General features: G+C 46.3%; 1 protein-coding gene across 1 annotated transcript in view; it reads right to left on the bottom strand.

Annotated features, from left to right (window-relative positions):
* Window positions 1–25414, bottom strand: part of CACNA2D3 (calcium voltage-gated channel auxiliary subunit alpha2delta 3) — an 859411-nt gene that overhangs the window by 80243 nt on the left and 753754 nt on the right. The window contains exons 28-31 of the mRNA XM_045989865.1: window positions 19243–19304; window positions 17994–18038; window positions 9453–9515; window positions 6199–6269 (exon numbers count right to left, since the gene is read on the bottom strand). Coding sequence (XP_045845821.1) covers window positions 6199–6269; window positions 9453–9515; window positions 17994–18038; window positions 19243–19304 — 241 coding nt within the window. The remainder of the gene's footprint in view (window positions 1–6198; window positions 6270–9452; window positions 9516–17993; window positions 18039–19242; window positions 19305–25414) is intronic.

Raw genomic sequence — 25414 nt, 5'->3', positions numbered from 1 at the left:
TGTGATGGCTGGAACTAAGCAGCTATCTTGGACCATGAAGTAACCTTGAGCTTAAATGCCAACAGAAGAAGGTAGAGAAAAAAAAAGATGTGGTTGTGAGTCCATGACAATAACACATTGGTATTTTTAGACTTCCTTCACATAAAAGAGAAAAAAACTCCTATGTTCTTTAGCCCCTTGTTATTCTGGAATTTCCTATTATTTTTAGAAAAACTAACTGGTACATTGGACTCAACGTTTGATGAGAAACTTTCTTTCTCTATCTCCTAAAGCCGAATGAACATAAATGTGAACAAATATCTCTAAAAGAAATACTTCAATCTACTCCGACTAGGGGAGAAGATGAGGGAGGATTGGATCAATATGGTCTGCAATCCAGAATCTCAGAGACGTCAGTGCAAATTCCATCTCCCCCACTCACTACTGTGGGTGAACTCAGACAAGGCCCTCAGATGCTCAGAGCCTCCATGTCCAGGTCCTCCTTTGTCAAATGGAAATAATGGTGGTAGTTATGTCTCGGAATTGTTATGGGGATGCGTGAAGGTTATACAGTAAACTACTTGGAATGATGTCGGGCCTGTACTTGGTATTTAATAAACGAGGCATGCTGCTATTACAATGAAGAGGAGGGCCACGATTCTTACTGTTGTCTTGGGGGATCTCAAGCAGCAGCTTTAGGATTTTAAAGTGCAGTGCCCTGGAATCTTCATGTCTCTACATTCCAGAAAGTTTGGCTCAGAAACACACATGTTCAAGCCGATCTGTCTTCTTGTTCCTTTCAGTGCCACCTCTGACAAAGCATACTTCTGTGGAAACGGTCGGGTCAACAGGAAGCCGAGAAGCCATTACACTCATGACATGAGTGTTGAGTATGAGCCACTGGGGGTGGGGGGCAGTCGGCATGAGAGAGCACCCCTCAAAGGTAACTGACGTCTCCTTTGACACTCTCGAGACTCCAAGGCCAGGGCATTGGCTGAAATGTGATGGATGACCAAGGACAGGGAGAGCTCCCCTCACTGGCCATGGAACCTAAATAGAGCCTTGTGTAGTTCCATCCCGCAGAGATAGGAGAAGAAATGGTCCAAGCCCCGAATTCTGCCTGATGTGTCACCTTTCTAGAAAGGCAATTTCAAGGGCAGAAGGAGCCACTGCGGGGAATTCTACACAAGTCAGCTATGTTAATGAATGTGTGGGGCGAGGTGCGGAAGACATTCACCAGGCCCCATGGGGAAAACGCGGTCGTGAAGGGGTGGGAGCTCAGGCATGTGGCACTAAGCGTATAAAATAAACAAAACCGAAAAAAGCAAAAAACACACAGTCCCGACAGAGAGGAACTATCAGTAGTTCTCAAAGCAAAACCAGATTATTAGTAGGCAGACCGTTTCTCTGCAAGCCAAAGGCCAGGTGTGCCCAATTGGTCTTTGCTTCCTCAAGCTTAATCAGATCCACAAAGAACAAGGGAAGACCTTTTGGCAGAACCCGCCAGGACGTTTGGTTTAAGCACGGGTTATTCCATGTAACCCCCACCAGCAGGTATGTGAATAACTCTTTCAGGTCTGTTTTGCTGCTGAGAAAGCTGCAGTTTAGTGAGTTAACGTGGCCCAATGTCAGACAGCTCCAAAGTGGACCGCATCTAGACCGGTACCCTGGTGCTCTTGACTTAATGTTCCTTGACCCTGACTGTGCATGAGAAGCAAGTGGATGCTTTCAACAAAGCATAAAAACCCCAGCCGGATTTCCCATGAATCTCCTGGGGTGCCGCCTGAGCACAGGCATGTTTTAAAAGCTCTCCAGGGATGCTGGTTGAGCCCAGGCCCCCGGGCCTACCCCCAAGGCTGTGCCGTGGAGGTAACTGTTGCAAAAGAACCGCTCTGGGGGGACCTTAGGGATTAAAATAAAGAGAAGAAGAAAATGAAAAGAAAAAACAAAGATCTCATTTGGAGCTCTTATCCAAGAGCTAATCTCACCTTCTATCTGCACTAATTTTGCCATTTGCAGAGCAGGTTCATATACTTTGTTTTAGCGAATTCTCACAAAATCCCAAGGTCCATATTTGGGTGAGGAAGAAAAGGAGGCTGGGAGAGACGGGAAGTCTGGGCAAAGCCACACAGTACGATTCTGGTGCCCAATCCGGAGTGCCCATAGCTTAAGCCCAGTGTATCAAGGAGACCCTCTCAGGAACTCTGGATACTCTCCTGTGACTGGCTACACACACACACACACGTTTTTCACTTTATATATATTAAAGCATATATACATAGATTTTCACTTTTCCTGGATATTTGACATTGACCTTGAATCACCGGGGACAAGCAAGGGGGGAGATAAATGAATTCTAAGAAATTGCTCTTACAAGAACTCTAAGAAAAATATTTTGAAACTAGATGTTCTCTTAGTAATCATGAGAGGGGTGATGTCATTGCCAATGACAGCAGAGAGATCCCATGGAGTGTGGATTTTGAGAAATATGAAAACAAGGCTCTTCCGGGATGTGAATGCGAGTAAAAAAGAAAAACAGCTAAACTGAAAAACCCCAAATGAGTCACCACCCAGGGAGTCCACTTACTCTCGTTGTAAGAATGAAGAAGCACTTGGAGCTCTCGGTTTGAAACCCAGAAAGCTGACCGGGCGCACGGAATCTCATGAGAAATCACAGGGAGCCTGGGAACGCGGCTTGGTTCAAAGAGGTATCAGCTTCAGCTGGAGGAAATCTGGGCGATGTTATCGCGTGGTTGGCCTGCCCTCCCGCAAGTTCTGCTCGCCCAGATAAGACACTGCTGAGCCAACATCTTCCTCAGCTACCTTTCCCTTCTCAAACAGAACTGGAAGACGCGCCAAGCACAGCACAGTGCTATCGTGCACTGAACCAGGTGAAGGGCAGAGCTAGACATTCTCTCTGTGCTCAGAGTACAGCTCTCTTACATGGAGACTTAGGGCAGGTTCTTAACCTTTCCAAGCCTCATCACTACCATCTATAAAATGGGTATATTTACACCCAGGGCCAGGGTCACGGGCATGCAGCCTGTGTAATTTCACAGAACCTCATACTTGGTGGAAGGTTGTGCTGTCACTGCCTTGAAATTCTTAAAACGTTCTGAACAAGGGACCCCAGATTTTCAGTTTGCACTGGGCCCTGCAAGTTATGCAGCAGGTCCTGTTTATACCAGTCCCATGGAGTTGCTGGAAAGTATGGCAAGAGGTTAAGATGTGTCAGGGGCAGCCCAGGCCTGGTGTGGGGTAGGTGCTCAGGGAAAGAGCCATTGTGATCATTGCTTTCACACTGCTGAAGCTATTGGTATGTTATTTGGACCCTGGATACTAATGTCACAGGTAAGCACGGTAAACAGAGTCAAGTCAAAGACTGAGCTAAAGTCACCAAGAGAGAACATCTTATCTCTTAGATTGTTTGCACACACTGCTGCAGAACTTTCTCAAAGCTCCCTCAAGTTAGTGACTGGCACAAGTCTATGACTTCCCTCTCTTCCCCATGGCACTATAGACGTAGAAATGGATATTCTTTCCCTCCCTCCCTTGCTAAGTAAAATGACCATCAGGTCGCTAGGTAAGTGACCAGCCAATCCAGGAAAGGGTCCACTGCCATGTAAACAAGCACCATCTTGCTTTAGAGAGAGAGGCAGCAAATCTGGACCACGGGAGAGGGAGAAAGGAAGAAGGACAGACGGAGATGCTGTTCCCTGTGAGCTCTTTCTGGAGAAGATGGTTTGGAGGGTTCTTATCTCCAAAAACTCATTCTTTAAGACTGGATATAAACAGATCAAACTAAGAAACCTGGTGCCATTCCAGCAGTGTCCAAGACAGTGGGAGGAGAGACGATGCAGTGCAGGGAACCAGTCCTGAGCTTTACCTGGGCTCAACTATGTCCCCAGAGCAACTCAGCCTCCAGGCATCCTGTGTTCTGGGGATGACTTCCATCCCAGAGCACCACCAGGTACTTTCGGCTACATCCTTTCAGTGCTTCTGAAATACAGGTCTTCTCTGAATGAAAGGACTGTCACCCTTGGGCTCCAAGGCTGCACCGCAGGGCCCCAACACCGGAGGCCCCCGGCCAGAAGTCCCTCGTAGGAAGCCTGCTGGGAAGTGTGGGAATGCAGTAGGAGTACCACCTGGTGCCAGGCAGACAGCAAAGCCAAGCCCAAGTGAAGACATCCAACAATGTGAATCACAGCAGCAGCTAGCCATCACTGAGCCCTTAATGTATGCCAGGCACTGTGTACGGACTTTCTGCTCATTATTATCTCATTAACTCTGAGGGCAGCCCGTGGAAGCAACTGTAATTATCACCTTCATTTTCCACGTAAGGAAACCAAAGCTCGGAGAGGTCACTTGACTCATTCTCAGGCACGAAGCTAGCAAATGTCGGAGTCTGGATTTGAATCCAAACCATCCAACTCCAAAACGTAAACCCTCATGGCTCTCATGGCTCCAGCAATGGCCTCCTTCGAAGAGGCCCATGAGCATTGTCTGCCAGTTCCCACAATGACAACAGATGCTATTAAACTTGAGTCAAGTCCCCGGTCCTTCCCTTTCCTCAAATATGTCAGCTACTCTCAGAGTCAAAGAAAGTTCTAGAAAGTTCTAGATTCATGTCAGCCACACTTCCCTCACGTCAAGGAGAAGACTGGCAATCTAAAATCCCACTACAACCTTCCTCCTTCTCCCACCAAGCTGTTTGAAAGGACTGTCCGAGAGAGAAAAGAAAAGAAAAAAGAAAAGAAAAAAAAGAAAAGAACCCCCTGATTTTGTTAAAGTTGGAAAATATGCTTTCGAATGAGAAACACGTGTGTGATTCTTCTCATTTTTTTTTTTGTCTCCCCCCACCACCGAGTCAAAAACAAGCGAACGAGGTACAAAGGCACACAACCACATAAAGACAGGAACAGCCAGGGAGCCCTGGATGGCAGACAACCCAGAAGCTGCCCTGGGAAGCTTAGAGAGGTCGTGGAAAACTCCATAGCAACCCCATCCCAGCTCCGAGCTGAGTTTTCAAGCACGTGTCCAATGACTCTTGGCAAAAAAAAAAAAAAAAAGGACAAAACTGCACTTGAATTTTAAAAAAGGAATTGAACACACTGCTGCGGGCGGGCTGGGGGTAGACGAGTGTGTCAGAGATTGCAGAACGGCTGGAGTGAGGCCAAGTTTTTTTTATATTAATTCTCTCTTTTTCTTTTTTTTCCCTCTCCTTCTGGCACAAACAAGGTATGGAATCTCAAAAATTGGGTCATCATTTTTGAATTCCCTGCTTTCAGCACGGCCTCAGTGGGTCTTGTTGACTGGCTTAAAAGTCCGATTTCCTGAGCTAACACTTACTGGCCATTGAGCGGCGAGGGGCCTGCCGTTCCCAGCAGCAGCAGCAGTTCTCACAGGCAAGCCCGGTCCATAGTAGAGCCTATCATGTACTTAACAGCATCAAATATGCCCACCGAAGCAGCACTTCAAAGGCTGCTATTTCCTGGGAGGCCAGGGGAGGGGAGACATGTTGACTCCTGGGGGGACATAACTGACATCCTGATCTCGTGGGGAGACGGCTTCTCCCATAGGCATTGGTGTCCCCAAGCACACGGCTGCACTGCCCGGGAGAGACGTGGGGTCACGCAGAAGTGATCACACATAAGCCTCCTTCTCCTGGCCCAGGTGAGTAGCACCTACTTCCGGTGGCATCTGGCACCATCTGGGTTTTCTCCTAGCGGCAGATTTAAACTCCCCTCCATCTGGGAGCAGGTTTGGGGACCTTTCACTTGATTTTCTAAAATTATTTCGTGAAGTCTCTAAATGTCACTTTTCATCCTTGATTTCCAGATTCCTGGCAAGCTTCCCCCAGTTTGCCAATGTGAGACAAAGTACACTCCTCGTTTTTAGCCAGGGGAAAACATTTCCTACTTCTTTGCAATCACTTGCTCAAGACTGTTATAATCGCGTCCCAGGGTAGGCTCTGACTTCAATATTGGCCTCCAATAAACCCCGTGCCGGGCGAACAGGAAACTCATTGTGGAGCTGAGTTTCTGTGACTCTTAACACTCATGCAAGAGGCATCGAATTTCAGCAAGATCTTCTGGAGCAGGGACGCAAGTACAAACCAGCCACGGGGTCAAGTCTGGGCTTGCTTTATTTGACCTCGGTTTGTTTTATTTTATTCAGGCCAACGTTTTCAGGGGGCGTGGGGGACCATAAAATCCTTACCTTTTAAAGGAGCCCATTGTTAACAGTTTGTTCATCACTGCTCCCTCGACCTCACCAAAAAAGTCTCCAGTCTGCGGGGAAGAAAAGAAGAACCCGGGAGGAAGCAGAGATCAACAATGTGCTCAAATACCAGAGGAGACTCAGAAACCGACGCTGTTTGTGTTCTGGAGCTGACGGAGCAAAGGGCCGGTGTTCAGGCTACATAAAAAGTGGAAAATGTCTTGATAGTCAGGAGAAGTTATGGGATTACAGAGCACACTAGTACAGATGGGAATGTCCCACAGTACACGGCAGGGGCAGAGGGGGGTGGCATTGAGTAACACAGGCTGAGCGCTGGAATTGGACACCCGTGCACACGTGTGCACAGACGTGTACACACACACACACACGCTCATGTGGAGTAAGCATCAATCTGCACTCAGTCCCCTGTGATTAAAACACGACTTCATAGACAGGAACGGGCGGAGAAAGGGCTTCCTAAGCAGTAATAAAGAGGATTGTTTATAATTCCTAGGTGACCTGTTTAGGGAAATACAGCAGTCCTCTTCATCAGCCCTATAAATTTCCCGCTGTTGAGGATATAGGTCCTTTCTCCCAATCCCTTTCTGAGGATCATTTGCGATTTTGTCCCTGGGCAGTTTCTATGTTCACAAACAAGGCAGTCCAGAGTCCGGCCCTGGAGGAGGCAGCATGGCCAGGCAGAGTTCTAATGGCTCACCCTCATGGTGGGGCCATCTGCAGGGCATTTGGGGCTGAGCAGTCCCTGGCTGATGTTTGGGCCTTAGACTAGGTCTTGGTGCTGGCTGAGATTTGCAGACTCTGAATGCTGGGATGAAGGATTAACATCCTGGTCGATCCCTCCAGTCTCTTGGAACCGCGAGCATCTGGGTTTCATGGGGGAGGGTATAGCCCTGCAGCAGCACGGAGCTTGGGACAACGGCCTTCCTCAGCCAACGCCCCGGACTGAGCCGGTGTAGACTAGGAGAAAGTCCCCATGAGTGCTGTGGGTGCACTAAGGATTTATAGCTCACGTGTGGATGGGTGGAGGACAGCCTTCTAAGAGGCTGAATTAGTAAATTCCGTAGGCTTTTTAGTGTTCACTAAATCCTGATTCAGATTACCACGGAGTGACCTCAACCATGCTCCTGGGAATTTTCAAGCAGAAGGGCATATAAAGACTTTGCCAAAAAGTCAAGAAAGAGAGGAGGAAGAAGGAGATGACATTTCACTGACTGAATGTGGAGCATTGCCGGTCTCATTCCCGGGGCAATTTGAGTCTTTCGCAAACCCTGTGGGTATGTGCTGGTGCTAGGAGCTAGGACGTTTGTATCTCCTGTGTGTAAATATGCCAGGGTCAATGGAACTGGTTGTTAGACGAAGAGGAATTATCCTAATTGGGGAGCAGGAAACCAGACAACATCGAACAAGCTGGGGCAGAGCTGGCGGACAGGCTCTCTCTGCCAGGCTTCGGGGTCTGCACCCTGGAGAGACACAGCCAGGAGCAGAGCCCGCATGCATGTCCCTCCGGGTCCAAGCACTTTACACTGTTGGCTAGATGAGGACTGACCACGGAAGACATCCACCATGCCCTTCCCCACCCCGGCACGGGACCAAGTTCCCATCTCCCCACCCACCCCACCATCATGGCAGGAGGTCAGGGCTCCTCCTCACAGGTGGTTAATTTGGGTTCCCTCTCCATGGACTCTTGGATGTCTGGGCGTTTCTTCTCCCAGCCGAACAGACACATTACCATGGACCTCTGGACTCACTGTTATCTCATCTTTACCAACTGTCCCGTGTCCAGCGATGCTCAGCTTCCGAGGAGACAGGGTAGGGTAAGTGTGATCCCTGACCCCGTATGTTTTCTACCCACCACAAGTGCATTTAAGAATTCCACAAGCTTTTCCTGGATAAGAAGGAAAACTGAAGCACGATTCCACACGTGACCTGGAGCCAGCGCTGATCAATTAACAAGGCATTAAGCTCAGACTCCTTAGGGACTTAAGGACAATTAACTAATGTATTTGGCATTAATAGGGCCTATCGTACTGTTGACTGCTAAAGAATTTCAAATGATGTATTTTTTTTAAGACTTTATTTATTTGAGATAGACAGTGAGAGAGAGAGAGAGAGAGAGAGAGAGCACAAGCAGGGGGAGCAGCAGGCAGAGGGAGAAGCAGCCTCCCTGCTGAGCAGGGAACCTGACACGGGGCTCGATCCCAGGACTCCAGGATCATGACCTGAGCTGAAGGCAGACACTTATCCGACTGAGCACCTCAGGTACCCCTCAAATGATTTAAATGGGACTTCACTGTAAAATGGTCCTCAGTCCCTCCTTTTACAGAGCACGCCAGGAGGCTTGGGCAGGTCTCGTGATATGCCCTCCATCCCCAAACTAGGGAAGGAAGAGAACGAGCACCAGAGACCATGTGCCTCCTTCTCTAGTGCTACTTCATCACGTCATACTACTAAACACGCCTGTATTTTACCTTCTTTGAATATGCTAATTTAATTTGTAATTCCAGACAAGTTTCTATGCACAAAGTTTTAAAGGAGAAACCTGTTTTCTCTAGGACAATGTTATTGGTTTGAACTCCTTTTTTGATTTCCAAACACAGTAGAGATTTCTGTGCTCGGCCCCATGGCTTGGTTTCCTCCCATCTCTTTCCCTCCCGCCCCACACTGCGCACACAGTTCAATCAAAGGAAGGACATTCTTTGCCTATTTCTGGATCCTTGTCCCTCAGTGTGAGAGCCCAGGTTAATCCCTGAACTCAGGTAACTGATTTTTAAAAGGCAAAACCCAGAAAGAAGCCATAAAGAATAATTACGCTGGAATACATATGTGTGTGTGTCTGTGACTGTGTGTTTGTATACGTGTGTGTGTGTCATATATGGAAAAATATCTAAATATCAAAAGAAGGAAACCTCCTTAAAATTGCCCAAACTCTTTGAGGCACCTCTACCCTTGAGGCAAAGAGTTCCTGTATATTGAACATTTTATGAGTGAGAAAGCAGACCCTGGGCTCTGTCCCCACCTCCCCATCCCCCAACTGGGAGGTAAAAACTCTTTGGGGCCTGCTGAGAAGTAGGCTATGACATTTTTAGAGGGATAGAAATCAGGTTTTATAATCTCCTACTATTACCTCTTAAATATAGATCATTGACTCAAAGTTTTAACACTGTCCTTTGCTTGCCCTCACTGGAAAACGTCACGAGCTCCTTACTCAGAGCCGGAAGAAATTTCTCACTCACCTGTGTATAGTCTTCAGACACCAGAATAAACCCATTATTGTCTATGAGGTAACAGTTCACAGTCTAGAAAATAAAAAAAGACCACAGTTTCAACTTCGGATCCTCAGACCGCTTTTACACAAGATGACGTACTTCCAACCTGAGAGAAACCTCTTTGAGGTTGTTTTGGGGGGAACTGGGAATGCTTGCTGGCTCTAGGAGTTCAGGCCATGGCTAAGCTAACCCCAGTGTTTACTCTGTCAAAATAACAAACAAAAATCAAACACGAAGCAAGCCTTGAACATCCCAGATTAGGATAAAGAGAACACACATTAAAACATTAATTACATTTAGTCTTCCTTGTTTTTTTTTTTTTTTTTCTTTTTTTCAGTTTGTTTGTTTGTTTTGTTTTCCCCTTTCTGGGACCAGAAGACTATTTCCCAGGAACAAAGTGTTCACAGGCCCCGAGCCTGTATTCCTGGTCGTTGAAGTACAGGCTGTTTTGAAAGCAAAACGCCAGCACAATGTCATTACCCTAATGATGTATTAATGAAAACACTGTGTCAGCTCAGAAGACCATCAGGGGACCAGGTAGTATTTTTTAATTTGTTCATAGACTTAGGCAGGGGGGAAGGGGCAGACTTCTGTTAAAAGGGCCCCTCAGGTCTCCTCAAGGTTTTCAAACTGTGTTTTTAATTGGCAGCTGGATTTGGGGGCAGGGCTATTAGCTTTTGGTAGCTCAGACTTATAAATTGTAGAAAGCAAGGTAAACCCAAACCTCTGCTTCCCCACAACACTTTAATCTCAAGTGAATGATTTGCTACAGGCTAAGTTTTAATTATAGTGCTGTGGAGTTTAAACTTCAGGTTTCATTCTATCCTTGATGTAACTCAGTTTCTATTTATTGCAGCTTTACATACGGACTGCAACATTTAATGTGGACCGTATCTTTACCCGGAGCTGCGTTCCCCCTAGCTCCCGGCCACTGCAGCACTGTTTGCTACCTATCCGAGGAGCTGGTTTTAGTCGGGCACAAAACTCCAGCAGTGAGTTGGTCCAAAAGATTCACCCTTTATTACTAGGTTGTAGTGAAGAATCATCAGAAGAGTAAAAAGTCCCGTTGTCACCTTTTATAAAGGAGTTGGCTGCTCTGGTGAGCCATTGGGTTTTTCTTGGTTATCCGGAGAAGCCGGAGTGAATAACGTGGGTAACCCGGTTCCACTCTTGCTATTTGAAAAAGCTCTTAGCTGTATGGACACTACTCGGGCCCTCCTGGGTGGGAATCTTGACAAACTCTCCCCATTTTTAGGAGACAGAATGAAGAACACGATCCCCCAGAACTGGGCTGTCCAAGAGGGCAGCCGCCAGCCACGTGCAGATTTAAATTCAATTTTACGTGAATTAAAACTCAATAACATTAAAAATCTAGTTCTTTGGGTGCACCCGTCACATTTCAAGTGCTCTGCTCTACCTTGGCTGGTGATTATCCTTGTGGACTTTTCTATCGCTGCAGAAAGTTCTCTCGGATGGGACAGCAATCTCTTAGGTTATACTAGTATTCCTGTGAGTTTTAATCCAGCCCGCACTGGGTCATGTTAGACAAATCCATATCTTTGCTTATTTGAATGCCATGATTCTCGTTTTTGAGGGGTAGACTCTGAAGCAAAAGGAGATTAACCTCCATTCAATCAATAAATGCACAAGGACAGGAGTGACCTTCACATTTGGATTTGACTAAATCCTCCCAGTCGTTTAGAGAATCAAAGTTGTCATACCACCTCCTTCCCAAGTTACAAAATTAGTCCCTAATCAAACATGCCTTGTCAATTAATACTCTGGCTAGACCTCTATATATTTGGTCACTATCTCTCCATCTAATGTTGTAAATACTGGATAATACAAAACAGGCACAAGGCAAATAGATTAAAAAGTCAACTGAAAATCTTAAGAGGGAAGATTCCATGAAGTCCATGAGAGTGATGTTGGAGATCAGCTCCGATCACAGGAGAAGACACAGGCATATCAGACCTCCCAGGGCTGTCTCGTGGAGCTCTGCTGGGCTGTAGTTAAACATATACTAGCGATCCACTTGTGTGGGTCAGATTAGGCTACATCATACCAGAAATGATGGGAAGAGGAAGCAAAGGGCCAGCCAAGGCTCCTGGGGGATTATATGCCTAGGCTTCCACTTTCTCCAAAAATGCTTCAGATTTTGCTCTAATAAGCAGGCATGGTCTCCTGGGTAAGGACTAAGGAACATAGCATTTGTTTCTTCTATACCAAGTACTGACTGACATTTATTTTTGGGCTATGTTTCCACTTAACTTTTTTTTTTTTTAAGATTTTATTTATTTATTTGACAGACAGAGACCACAAGTAGGCAGAGAGGCAGGCAGAGAGAGAGTGGGGGAAGCAGGCTCCCTGCTGAGCAGAGAGCCAGATGCGGGGCTCGATCCCAGGACCCTAAGATCATGACCTGAGCCGAGGCAGAGGCTTAACCCACTAAGCCACCCAGGTGCCCCACCACTTAACGTTTTTTTAAATTCAATTCTCCCTCCCCTACTCCCCCTTAAATTAGGATTCCACAACAAGAACCTGGTGGCAGAGAAGAGGCACAGTGTTGTACCATGCTTATTTATGGGTAGCTTGGAATTTCAAGTTTACACTGGTCATAAAGAGACGTGGTTGCCTATTAAGCAAGAAGTAGATAACTGCCGATATCATGATTTACAAATCATTGTGAAAACCAAGGTCAAATTCAGGATGCTGTGTCATTGATGGACACCTGGGTCACTGAATCTGAAAGGTGTCATCTGGTTTTCATGACAGGCAATGCTGTTGTGTTAGGTCAATTTAGTGACCATGATGATTTCCTGAATGGACCTCCCTGCCAACAAGCGCTTCGATTAAATGATTACTGGTGAGCACAGTGGAGTTGAGTAAGCCCGTGGCAATAGGTGAGCACAGGACCGGGTTATGGAATGGTCGGGACAGAATTGCCAGGTTCCAGGATGACCAACTATTTCCTCTGTGTCTCTTTACAATAAATTATATTCAATGGTCTTTTCCATACTCTACCCCACCCACCCCCAATAAAAGAAAATAGAGGAGGTTTTCAGTTCCCTTCCTATGCTATCCACCACCCCGCCTCCAATGAAACCAAGCATCTTGGAAGGTGTCCACTTCCCGCCCTGTCCCAAGGGAGGACAGATAGGCAGAGGGGCTTGGAGGAGCTTTCAATTTTGGTAGGTATTGCAAGTGCCTAGTCCACAGCCACCTTTGATAAAACATGTAGGGATGAGGTTGTTTGGGGGAAAAGAAATGCAAAGACAGAGAAAAAAAGAGGCAGAGAGAATGTGATTTAAAAAAAAAAAATCTTTCTTCAACTGCTGGATCAGAGAAGTCTGATTCTTGCCTCAAAGGCAGATCAGGTAGAGACCTGAGGTTAGAGCCCACAGCCAGGCCATGAGAATCAGGCAGCCCCGGGTGGTAAGAAAGTCAGTGAGGAACGGCGCTTGGGAGCAAGAAACACAGCACCACGCCTATGTTACCTGGAAGGTGGTTTTAGCCCCGCAGCGGACATACCTGGTTTTGGAATCAGAGACTCTGACAATTGCTATCAGTGTGACCTTGAGTGAAGTCTTTGAGTACTGTCTCAGTTTTCTTAACTGAAAGATGGAGGTAAGAACAACTCTTTCCTGGGGTTGTTGGGAAGATTAAGTGGAATGACGAATGTAGAGGGCTGATCACAGTGTAAGACGCACAGGGCATAGTAAGCCAAGAACCTGTGGTCATTGATCACCTACTACGAGCCATCTTTGTAAGTATCCTCATGCCACAGCTTCAGAGTTGCTCAGAAAGGGAAGCTGTTCCACAGTTCATTGCAAGAGGTTGTGCAGGCAAGGCTGGCTGAACTTTGTTGCCTTCTGTTTTGCCTTTTCTTTTGGGGGGAATGCCTCCTGTTGGCTTTGATTGGTGCAGGCTGAGCAATGATTTGAAACAGCTCACTTAGAAGCTCAGTATCATCCTGTCTGTTGTTTTCGTTTGTGAGGAGTGAGGGAAAGACAGAGACAGAGCAGGGGAGGGCTGGTTCTTTCACCTGAGGGTGGCACCTCTGCTTTGAAGGTCCACGGAAGTGCCACTCCTTCTGACTTTTCTCCAGGTCTCACACTTTCAGCCCTGATATTTAACTGTGGAACAGACTGACCCTAACTTCACACCACATGATGGTCCTCTTCATCGTTGGTCAAATAGGCTACCAAGATACTGTCTTTTAAAAAATTTGTTGCAAATCGGTTATTTTGGAAAGAAGTACTTGGTAGGCTCTTTGGTGCCATTGCCCTCAAGAGCTATTGCGCCGATGCTCAAACCTCCTCCATGCGGGGCTGAATGGTTCCAGAGCTGGGGGCACGAGGTTGCTAGGATTTAGCCCTTCCCCAGCCTGTCCTCCTTCGACAAGGTCCTTCAGATTCCAGAGGAAATGCCTGTACGGCCTTACAAAGTCTAGGCATGATTATTAAGCTCAATTCCTTTGGAACAAGCAAGGGCAGCTGCATTTGAATATGAAGTTTTCGATCCACTCATGGCCCTCAACAGCTCCTCCAAACGTCCCAGTAGAAGAGAACTTTCTCATCTTCCAATCTCCCTGCAAAATTCTGGTGTTCTCATCAGGAGATGGTGGCTGTTGGAAAGGTGAGTGGGAGAAGGAAATGAGAGGCAGAGAACCCCAGGTCAGACTGAGATGACAGGTGGGCGCCGCTTTCTTTCTCCACTTCCATCCGAACGCCAACCATGGTCCATAGACGGCAGTAACCTTGGCTGTCTCTGTGCCTTATACGTGGTGTTCTCTGCCCGTGAAGCTCTTCTCATGCTTCAGGCACTGTTTTCAATGCCATCTTCTCCTTCTCCCTCTTCAGTTGACTTACAGGTTCTCTCTTCAGAGAAGCCTTCCCCCACCGCCCCATGTTTGTTTCATGGATTAATTCACAGCACTTATCACAGTAGATAATCACCTACACTTATCTCCCCTGCTAACCAGTTCCGGTGGGAAAGGAGCCACTTCTGACTCTACTTCCGATTGAATCCCCAGGGGTCCGCCGGCTAGCAGGCACAGGAGGGCTCATTAAACATGCTTTGAGGGAATGAGTGAGTCTCTGAGGTCGACATTCACCCTGGATGGAACGGAGCTCCTTCAAAGCCTTCAGTCAGGCCCACTGCCAAGCTCTCCAAGGCACATGGCTCAGGCCCTGCCTGGGCCAACCCAAGAGGTATACGCTTCAAGATGGGAAGCCATCTGGCCACACTGACTCCACCCAGCAGCCTAGGGCACTCCAGTCAGGGGCCAGGGAGTCCACTGATGGGGGAGAGAGTGGGGCTGGGATGAGTACAAAGCAGAGCATATCTGATAAGTCCGAGGGAGTTGGGCTAGCTCTTCAGCACAGTGGAGAAGCCAGAGCATGTGAACTTAATGAGCCCCCACAGCTGTTTTTAATGGGGCCCTGATCACTTGAAGGAAGTTGGGGGAGAAGGAGGAACATGGTCTCAAAGGCTTAATTAAAAGTCCCGAAAGAGGAATGACACATGGCAAGAGACTGCTGAAAGGGTGGGAAGGGGCTTCAGTGGGAAGGCAGGACTGGCATCCCCATTTTGAACTATGTCCACTGGTTGCCTGAAGCCAAACTTAAGAGTCAAAATGGGAAATGGATGATAGTTTCACAAGTGCAAAATGAGGACATTTGAGCATCAGATCAAGTTCGGAAATCAGCGCAAACTCAATGCTTAATTTCCCAAGCGTGTGAACATTTCCATGACCATTTGTATGCTGGCATATCCCAACGACTATGAACGAAGATCGTTAGTAGTGGGGAAGGCGTGCGCCTTGTGCTCACTATGCCCGGCGGAGAGTACAAAATGCCGAGTGCGCATATGCCATTGCTGTCTGAGTTTCAGACTAACTCTCAGGGAAGAAAGAGTCTGCAGACATTTGTGGTTTACAGCTGACCCTTACTGAGTGCTTACCATTTGCCAGGATCTGTGCCATGCATTTTTTAAAAATTTATTTGATAGGCAGAGATCACAAGTAAGCAGAAAGGCAGGCAGGGGTGGGGGGAGGGAAGCAGGCTCCCAGCCAAGCAGAGAGCCCAATGCGGGGCTTGATCCCAGGACCCTGAGGTCATGACCTGAGCTGAAGGCAGAGGCTTTAACCCACTGAGCCATCCAGGTGCCCCCTTGCATTTTTAAAAAATATATTATCTCATTCATTCCTCACCACTGCCTTGTGAGACAGATATTCCTTTCACCACAGAGAGGTTCAGACGCTTGCCCAGTGTCACAGGCTGTCAGACTCACACTTTGAGGTTAGTTACTCTAACTCCATAGCCTGCCCCATTGACCCTCCATGCTGTTCATCTGCAAAATCAGCCATTGAACAAGAAATATATACTGGGTGTTTCTAACTCTAAGCGGCACCCATTCCCATTTACTTTTATATGTGAGTATGGATATAGGAAAATTACCGTCTCTGGTTTTATTCATCAACTTGTTTAACCTAGTATTCAGTTTTCATCTCTCTATCCATCCAACCACCTAGTAACCGATCAACCAATCAGCTATCCAAAACATCCCATCCCACCAGCCAACCAACCAACCAACCATCCACACAGTCACCAACTAAACAATGAACTATCCTTCCTTCTCTTGCCGTGAACTGGGATTAGTAACCATACCTCCTGTGCAAGGGCAGGGCTTAACGCAGGGCCTCGTGACACTGATCAGTGAATACTACCACTGAGCTGGGTTGTCTTGAGCTGAGTGCTCCAATAGGATAATAAATGTCTCGGAAGGGGTAGGAGAGATTTGAGGCTGCCTGACTGTCTTAGGAATGCCATTCTCGAACTTAATGAAAGGGTATTGATCATAAAATAGCACAGGGTCCTCTTTCCTAAGGGAACATTATTTTTGATCTGATGGCCAGAGAAAATTGGGCTTCTGTTGAAAAGCTAATTGGCTTTTCCTCTTTGGATAGTGATTCACACAATTATGATTTTTGGGAACCGAGCATTTCATGTTTTAACTCCATCCTGGGCTCCCTTTTATATTTCTCTCCTTGTTTTTGCCTATTTTTTTGGAAATATATCTCTCATTTATGCTTTTTTTTTTTTTAAGATTTATTTATTTATTTTAGAGAGAGAGAGAGAGTACACACACACCCAAGTGAGGGGAGGGACAGAAGGAGAGGGACAGAATCTCAAGCAGACTCTGTGCTGAATGCGGAGTTTGATGCGGGGCTCAATCTCAGGACCCTGAAATCATGACCTGAGCCAAAAATCAAGAGTCGACCACTTAACCAACTGAGTCATCCAGATGCCCCCCTAATTTATGATTTCTATGTTGAAATGAAATTTGGTTAGGATTTCTTGAATCCTTATGGTAACCAGAAGAGATACAAATATGATTATTTGTAAGTTCCAGTTTATGTACTAATGTTTTAGCCGATGTCGAGAAAGACAGGCTACGTGGGCCACGATGAAAGGCCATAACCTGCCTGCTTGCTCTGAATCTCAGGGCGGAGGGCTTATGAGATTGAATGCTGTAAAAACATAAATCGGATGGATAGACCTATGACAGGGGCACATTTTTTTCTTCTATTTCTCATGTGTGGGATTAGAATTCATCTTCCCAAAGAGTGACAGAGAGGGAGAGAGATTAAAAAAAAGAAAGGAAGGGAGGGAAAGAGTTGTGGGAGGGAACATTATGCTAGAATGAAAAATTCTGAGTTTTCAACTCCTTAGATTTTCAGCCCATTTATTACATGAAATTAAGCAAGTCATTTAATTTCTCTCATCTTCCATTTCCCCCTCTGCCAAATGGGATTATCATTCCTCCCCATTTCCTTGGGTTGTTATCAGATGAGAAGAGATAACGTATGGGCAAAAGCTTCGAGAACTAATGCAAGCTTCAAATGGCAATGATTTTTATTATTCCTTTAAAAGTGCCAAAATTCCAATAGTGCCGTCCATGGGACATTTATGATTTATTTACTTATTTATTTTTAATTTTTTTTTGAGAGAGAGAGAGAGTGGGTGGATGGGGAGCGCATAAGAGAAGGGGGAACGGCAGAGAGAGAGAGAGAGAGAGAGAATCTCCAGCAGGCTCCCTGCTGATTGTGGAGCCCGATGCAGGGCTCAATCCTAGGACCCTGAGATCATGACCTGAGCCAAAATCAAGAATTATATGCTTAACCAACCGAGCCACCCAAGCACCCCTCAAAGGGACATTTAAAGCACATTTTCTCAGCTTTCATAAACTTGCTGGGGAAGGGAAAGGAAAGGAAGAGAAGGGAAAGGAAGGGAGGGAGGGAGAGAGAGGGAGAAAGGAAGGAAGGAAGGAAGGAAAGAAGAGGAAGAGAGAAAGAAAATGCCCTTACGTGTTTTGGAGCTTGGAGCTTGATCAAAGACAATCTGTCAGACCTGGCTGCATTTACAGCAGCACGCCCTCTGTAAGAAGCTGCCCTGTGTCACCGTCCCTGGACCAGGGCAGAAACAGGGCCAGGGGCTGTCTTACCTCATCATCACAGCTGATGGAGCATTTGCCATCCAAAGAAGCACACTGTGGGTGGTGAGAAAGCAAAGGGAAACATGTTACTTGGACATTCCAGTGTCTGCTATGGCTGCCACTTAATCATTCAAGATCAAGTCATAAGAAGTTCTTGCCCTTTATTCAAATACCAATTTTCATCCAAAGGGAATGCTCAACATGTGTCATATCTGCCCTCCCCAGGGTCAACACCAACTCCAAATAGTAGCAAAGAAGACAATTTGGGGGGTAACTGGCTCTTTTTCATTTTAATTTATGTTGTCTACTTTAATTTACATTGGCATTCCATATTGATATCTTCTTAAGATCTCAAATCTTTGAAGAATAAAAAGTATAACTGTGCCATTATTTAATTTTAAATTAATCCCAATGACTTAAAAAAAAAAAAACTCCTGTGTTCTTAGTCTATAATTTCTTTTTTTTTTAAATTTTTTAAAGACTTGATTTATTTATTTGACAGACTGAGATCACAAGTAGGCAGAGAGGCAGGCAGAGAAAGAGAGAGGGGGAAGCAGGCTCCCTGTTAAGCAGAGAGCCCGAAGCGGGGCTCGATCCCAGGACCCTGGAATCATGACCCGAGCTGAAGGCAGAGGCTTTAACCCACTGAGCCACCCAGGCACCCCAGTCTATAGTTTCTTAAAGTGTTTAAGAAATAATATATGATTCCAATAACTAGAATCAGGTAAAATTGCCAACTCTGCTGAATTACTAAGCAAATACCACTAGACTACTCAGTCCAGAGAATACAGTGCAAGGAAAGAAGGTTCCCAGATTCTCCAAAGCAGAGAAGCCCTCTGGTCAAAGAGGGCAGATGCATGCTTAGTCAGATCCAGCTACACAAAGGCCTTCTAAAGGGCAATAAAGAAATTCACAAATAAATTACCAGGCGTCACAAGATTAGAAAAAAAAAGTTGCTATGGAAATTCACAAAAGTCCCCAATAGATAAAGGGGAAACTTCTCCTTTGGAAGGTCACTATCTCGATTTTACAATCAAAACTGTTTGTAGGAGCAAACTGCCTGCTTTCCCAGCATGGGGTGTCTAACGTGCTGATAGCCTTTTATTTCACAGTGAAATGAAAGGTAATCTGAGCAGCCAGCGGTTCATCTGACAAACATTCATCGGAAATCGGGCACTTGTAGGCTCCGGGTACCCAAACGCGAACACCTGTGTAATAACAGTCCCACTAATGCTTCAGTACGCTGATTATACCTTACCTGTCTGCTGGCGGTCCAGAACTTCCTCTGGAAAAATTCAAGTTTCATCTGAATGCCTACAGCTGGGACACATTATAAATAAAACAAGGCATTAGAGATTCCTTCACACAATTATTTAAGATTATCATGGAAAGTTATCTGTCCTGGCAAGAAACTAATGCGAGCCTATCAGATAAGAACACTTAAAAACTAAATTTACAGTGAAGCCTACAAACTAAGACATTTCATCTTTCAGGTAAGGAATTCTCAAGGTTAATTACACTTGCAGAGCTTTTGACACAGAACAAACTGAACACAGTGCGGATGACTCTTTGGAGACACGTTATCTGTGTGTTTCTCAAATTCATACACTTGGGATCACTCCACTCCCCAACCCAGGCTAGAGACAGGAACAACAACAACAAAAAAGCGTATTTAGAAAACCACTGCTTCTTCGGAGTTCCTGTTCTAGTTATTAATCTATGAACCCGCATGTCTAAAATGTATATTATGCATGTGTTTTTGAGATAGAACATTTGGAAAGCACTTGTCATGAGGCTGGTGTTTGGAAGTGAGTCACTTTGCTATGATGTGACTTTAGTTAAACTGGCCTCCAGTATCCACATCTCGATGAAGATGATTTTCCCTCCCCAGGAACTTTGGGGGAATTCTGCAATTCTATTTGACTGTGAAGGGCTCCCTCGAGCAACAGTGCATGCTAGTTCCAGTGAGAAAAATGTCCAGAAAGAAGAAATTTAGAAAGTGACTTGAAACTTTGGGAAGAAGCATTTGGTGGAGCCTTAGAGCTGGGACATGGACAAGCTCACAGTGCTTCTCTCGACGAAGCCAAAATGAGGTAACTCTTGAAACCATTTCGGAAAGTGCTCAAGGCAGAGCAAAAAGCTCATCAGATGGTGAGAAGATGTTAGAGGAGTCTGGAAAGACAGAGTGAGACTCTGGGCTGGAAACACTGGACCTCACACGGGACACCACTTATCCCAGTGCCATTTTGCAAACTTCAGTCCGTTGCACACAACCTCTCCAGTTCCTGCCGCATCTGCACACCACCAGTATTGTTACTGATCTTTGCACACTTTTTTCTTTTACTGAAATACCTAAAGTAGCTTCAACCTAAATAATTGTTCCTACCGAAGGAAATACACAATTATGAAAGGAAAAATCGTTCACTCAAGATGCTTAAAATCTTGCACGCTGCCATGTTTGATCCCCCCACCCCCACCCACTTAGGTAACCATTGCCATGCGGACGTCAGGAAGCTGCAGATTCATAAAGGGTTGGGCTGTCACTTTTGTGACTATCCAGTGCATTTCTACTTCCTGGAATTGTTGAAGCAAGCCCTGAGACTTAAGGTTGACTGGGGTATGCACATTTGGAGGGGCTCATCTTCTACCTTTGGACTTTGCATATCAAACTCTAGGATAAGGTCCGAGGTAAGCGCGGCTGCCATATGCAGAATGGGAAGTCTCTGAAATGCACCATTTCGGCACTCTGGATTCATCCCGCTTTGCTCGAAGTGTCCTCCACCCTCTGGACCATAAGCTCTCCAAGGGCAGCCCCTGTTCTTGCTCCCCACTGGATCCCTGCTCCCAGCAAGATGCTGAGAATACAGATATCCATTTGGAGGGACTAATCTACCTTTGGACTCTAGGATAAGGCCTTAGTCAACTGGCTGTCGAGGACCTGCCACAACGTGGACCACTTTGTCCGATGACGACACAAGCTGCTCTTCCTTGCTCCAGAGAAAATCTCAGAGAATACCTGAAGGAGCCTGATTCTGGAGGCTGAAGGCTGCTTACTGTGGTTTCAAATAAATCTTAATTTCCAAAACTCCTGATAGGCTGTATCTGTATTGGGGATGAGCCAATAAAGGAAGCTGTGGACCAGGGTACAGGCTGGGTTTTGCTCAGATCCCCCGGTGGGCAGAGGTGAGAGCCTGCCCTTAAGAAGGGCTTGCAAGGAGTATCTCTGGTTCCACCAAAGACAGGGAAGGACGGCAGAAAGCTGACTTCAGGATGGAGGGCCCAGGATGGAGGGCCTCAAATTGTTGTGACATCCACTCCCTGGTATCTAGGAGGAGGGTGGAGATGAGCTTTTCTCTCGCTGTCCGCGTGTTTTCTCCGTGTAGCTAACCCCCTGCATGGCTCCCCAGCCAACTCTTCCCAGCCTGGCAGTCAGAGTAATTCTAAGGCCGCTTCTGAAGGCTATGGTCAACAGCCACGGCAGGCTTTCAGACACTAAAGCATAAAACAGAGGGTTTCTTCAAAGCGTCATCCCACAGTGGCCTTTCCATGGTGTTTCTTGTTCCAGCAGCCCGGAGGTGCCCCTGACCCACCCATCATCAGCGGAGATCCCCATCAGCGGCCCGTGCCCTTTCTGAGAACCCCTTCCATTCTTGCATGGAGCCCTCCACATTCCCCCGCCCGCCCCAATTTTCACCTCCCTAATGAAGCTCGCTGCTCCCTCCTGGGTGTTTATCCATCTCACATTCCTGAAGTCTGCTATCATCTGTCCCTTTCAGCCTGTACCCCAGCTCCTCAGAGCGCTTTAATCTTTCCTCCTGAGTCAGCCCCTCCGTCCCATTAATCATGCAGGCTGCTTCTCTCTGATCCCCCTCCAGAAGGCTGCGTCCCCTCCCTGCTCCCGATGCCCGAGACACGGCTTTCCTGGCTCCTCACTCACCCCCATCTGGGCCATGAGGTCGATGCCACAGGGCTTCCTTACAGTCCTGACTGCCTCTTCTGCTTGGCTTTACCCCGGCTGTGTTTTTGCTGGCTGACCCTGCTGCCCCTCCCAGCCACTCTGGCCCCTGGCTCCCTGTGGCACATCTGGATTTGTAGCCTTTCCACCTCCAAGTTGACATGCTTCTCTATGATGGAGAGAATCACAAGCTCATGGGCAAATCAGTTCGTGTCCGTTTGCTCAGTGGCCTTCCCTGTGCCGAACTCTCAGCTGGGTGCTAAGGGGAGTGAGAGCACACGCTCGCGTGGTGTCTAGCTGGGGAGTAGCCACGTGGTAAATGCAATGTCAGAGCCCCCCCGCCCCCGCCCCAGAGGACTCTGGGGCACAGAGGATGGAGTGGGGTGAGCTGGCAGGCTCTTCGTGTAAGGTTACACCTGGAGACCCTGCTGGCAGGAAAAGGAACAGAGGAAAGATGGTACTCCAAGTCCAGACACAGCACAGACAAAAGGATGCAGCTTTTTAAAAGACCCTAGTGCCGGAGCGCCTGGGTGGTTCAGTGGGTTAAAGCCTCCGCCTTCAGCTCAGATCATGGTCCCAGGGCCTGGGATCGAGCCCCGCATCAGGCTCTCTGCTCAGCGGGGAGCCTACTTCCTCCTCCTCTCTCTCTCTGCCTGCCTCTCCCCCTACTTGAGATCTCTGTCAAATAAATAAATAAAATCTTAAAAAAAAAATGAAAGACTCTAGTGCCTTCTGAGGCTGAAGGAATGGGGCTGGGGGACATCGTGATACAGACTGAGGTCAAACGGCTAAAGGACTTGAATGTCGGGCCAATGCGTCTTAAAAGTATCCTATAGACCCTTGAGCCAGATCCAGCTTCCATTTATAAATAAAGTTTTATTTGAACACAGCCACACTCATTTGTTTCTATACTGTCTATGGCATAACAGCAGTGCTGAGTTTTTGCAACGGCGCCTGAAAGGCCCCCAAAACCTAAAATACTTACTATTTGTCCCTTTTCAGAAAAAGTGTGTTGATACCGCTACAGGATCTAAAGAGCCACTTAGGGTTGACCTATATTTCAGAAAGTCCATGATGGAAGCCTTGAAGAGGAAGTATGAGGGAAACGGCCTAGACGGGGGCGGGGGTGGGGGGGGAGACTAGAACCTGAGGGGTTAAGCAGCCACAGTCCCTTGCTGGATTTGGCTAATGCATCTGGCTAATAATCTCTTAAGCATGAAAATGATTTAAAGTGAGAAAAACACACCCAAAAAAAAGAGTAAAAAAAAAAAAAAAAGGAATTAAAATCCTCCCACCACCACCATCACCACCGCCAAACAAACAAAAAATGCCTAAAAGCATCCTCTGGCCAGTTCTATTCAAGAAAACAAAGATGAGCTTCCACAAACAGAAATTTAGAATCCCTTCACTATTTTCCTTTATTTTTGTTTCACAACTTTTTTCTTTCTTTTTTCAAGTTTTATCAGAAGAAAACTCATCTATTCCTTCAGTCCCACTGTCCTCCCCGACCTCCACATATCCCAAATGGAACCTGAGATATTTGTCATGCCTGTCTAGTTTGTTCTTTCAACAACATTTTAAGCCATAACAGTGTATTCTGATTCAAGTCAATCTTGCTAATTTAATAAGGAAAACAAGGACAGAAAATGCTTTAGTGAAACCCAAGTCCCAAAGAGAATGCAGAAAATAAAAACACCATTCCTGGGGTTTGAAATTTTTTAGACAGTCCAGAAAATCATCAACATTTTTCTCCTGGAGTTCACAGTGCTCCTTACTTCCATTTGATTACAAAAGCTCTCGGAGTCCCTGCTAAGGGCTTTTACTTTGAGGATGGAGCAAGAGCCCCTTTTCCATCCCATCTTACTCACCTCCCAGGAGTGGAGTAGACCCAGAAAAATACAACCTTCTCAATGGGCCAGTCCTGGGTGAGCCTCTAGGACTGGGACTCTGAGATACTGGGGTGGTCTTCGGAAACCAGCAAAACAACAAACTCATTGTTATGAGAATTCCCATCCCAAAGAGCCCCTTAGAAAACCAGCAAAACAACAAACTCATTGTTATGAGAATTCCCATCCCAAAGAGCCCCTTAGAAAACCAGCAAAACAACAAACTCATTGTTATGAGAATTCCCATCCCAAAGAGCCCCTTAGAGACCATTCAGGCTCCTGCAGCACGGACATCACTTTTGGTTTGAATCCTTCAGGTTACTGTTCCTGGAATTCTCCTCAATACTCAAGGAGGGCCTCAGTACAGATTTTTAGCTCAGCAATGCAGACCACGTAACTTCAATGAAGTACGTGCCTGGCTTTTTCTTTCCTCAACTCTCTATTCCCCTCCTTTCCCTCCTCCATGTTTAGCAGAAATCTGGAATGTGCGAGGTAGTGGGTATACTGAGATGACGACATGACAGCCAGGGATGGGGACCTGCAGAGGGCAGTCAGATCACTACAGCTCTTCAGGATTCCCAGAGCAGACAGAGATAAGCACAGAGTCTCACCCACCTAACCATATAGTCATTTCATGCACAGAATGTCCATGACTATTGTTGCTTGGATCGGGACAGACGGATGACCCCAAATGCTCCAGTCCTGTGCTGTCCAAGTTAGTGACTATTTAAATTAAAAGAGAATAAAATTAATAATTTAGTTCCACAGTTGTATAAGTCACATTTTCAGTGCTCGGTAGCCACATGGGGCTACTGGCTACTGTACTGGATCATGAAGATCTAGAACATTCTCATCATCACAGAGAGTTCTATTGGACAGGGATCCAATAGTGATAACAGGAGCACCCACAGAGAGAAACTGGGTATTGGTACTCCTTAAGGATCAACAGTAAAGTTCTCCACAGACCTGTCCATGCTACCTACTCCCCAGAGGTGCAAAAAATGAGGATGACTTAGGTACAGAGGATTTAGATCAGACAGAACTGCCAGTGTGAGAAGACCTGGATTTGCAAGGGGAAGTTGGTAATTAGTTTGAGAGAAATCATTGCAATATGCTCAATGTGGCTACCACCCTCAAGATTTATTTATTTTGCTTTATAAAATTTGAGAATACAAATTACATTTCCAGTGCTATTATATTCAAATGCATTCAAGATGAAATCATGCATGCATCTCATATCAGGTTAATAGACATGCATTCAAGTGTAATCCGAGACTCGCCAAAGAACAATGTTACATGTAAAATTAGAAATAAAATAACTTTTTCATATTGTATTCATTTAGAAATAATTTTCTGTGGGCTTGGCCTCAACTTGCAACACACCCCTAGGAGCACAAATCCGGTTTGTGAAACAGTGCTCACCATGCCTGGCACGCAAGCTCGCACAAACACCCCTACTTCCATTTGCCCACTCCTCTAGCCATACAATATAATCCCATACACCCTAAGAGCTCATCCAGGAGACAGAATAACAATCCAGCCACCATCAGCGAATCATAACCAGGAACATTCTTACCAAAAGAACAGGA

The sequence above is a fragment of the Meles meles genome, chromosome 20 (genome assembly GCF_922984935.1).
Source record: "Meles meles chromosome 20, mMelMel3.1 paternal haplotype, whole genome shotgun sequence".
NCBI classification, from domain to species: Eukaryota; Metazoa; Chordata; class Mammalia; order Carnivora; family Mustelidae; genus Meles; species Meles meles.
This window is presented reverse-complemented; position numbering and strand designations above follow the sequence as displayed.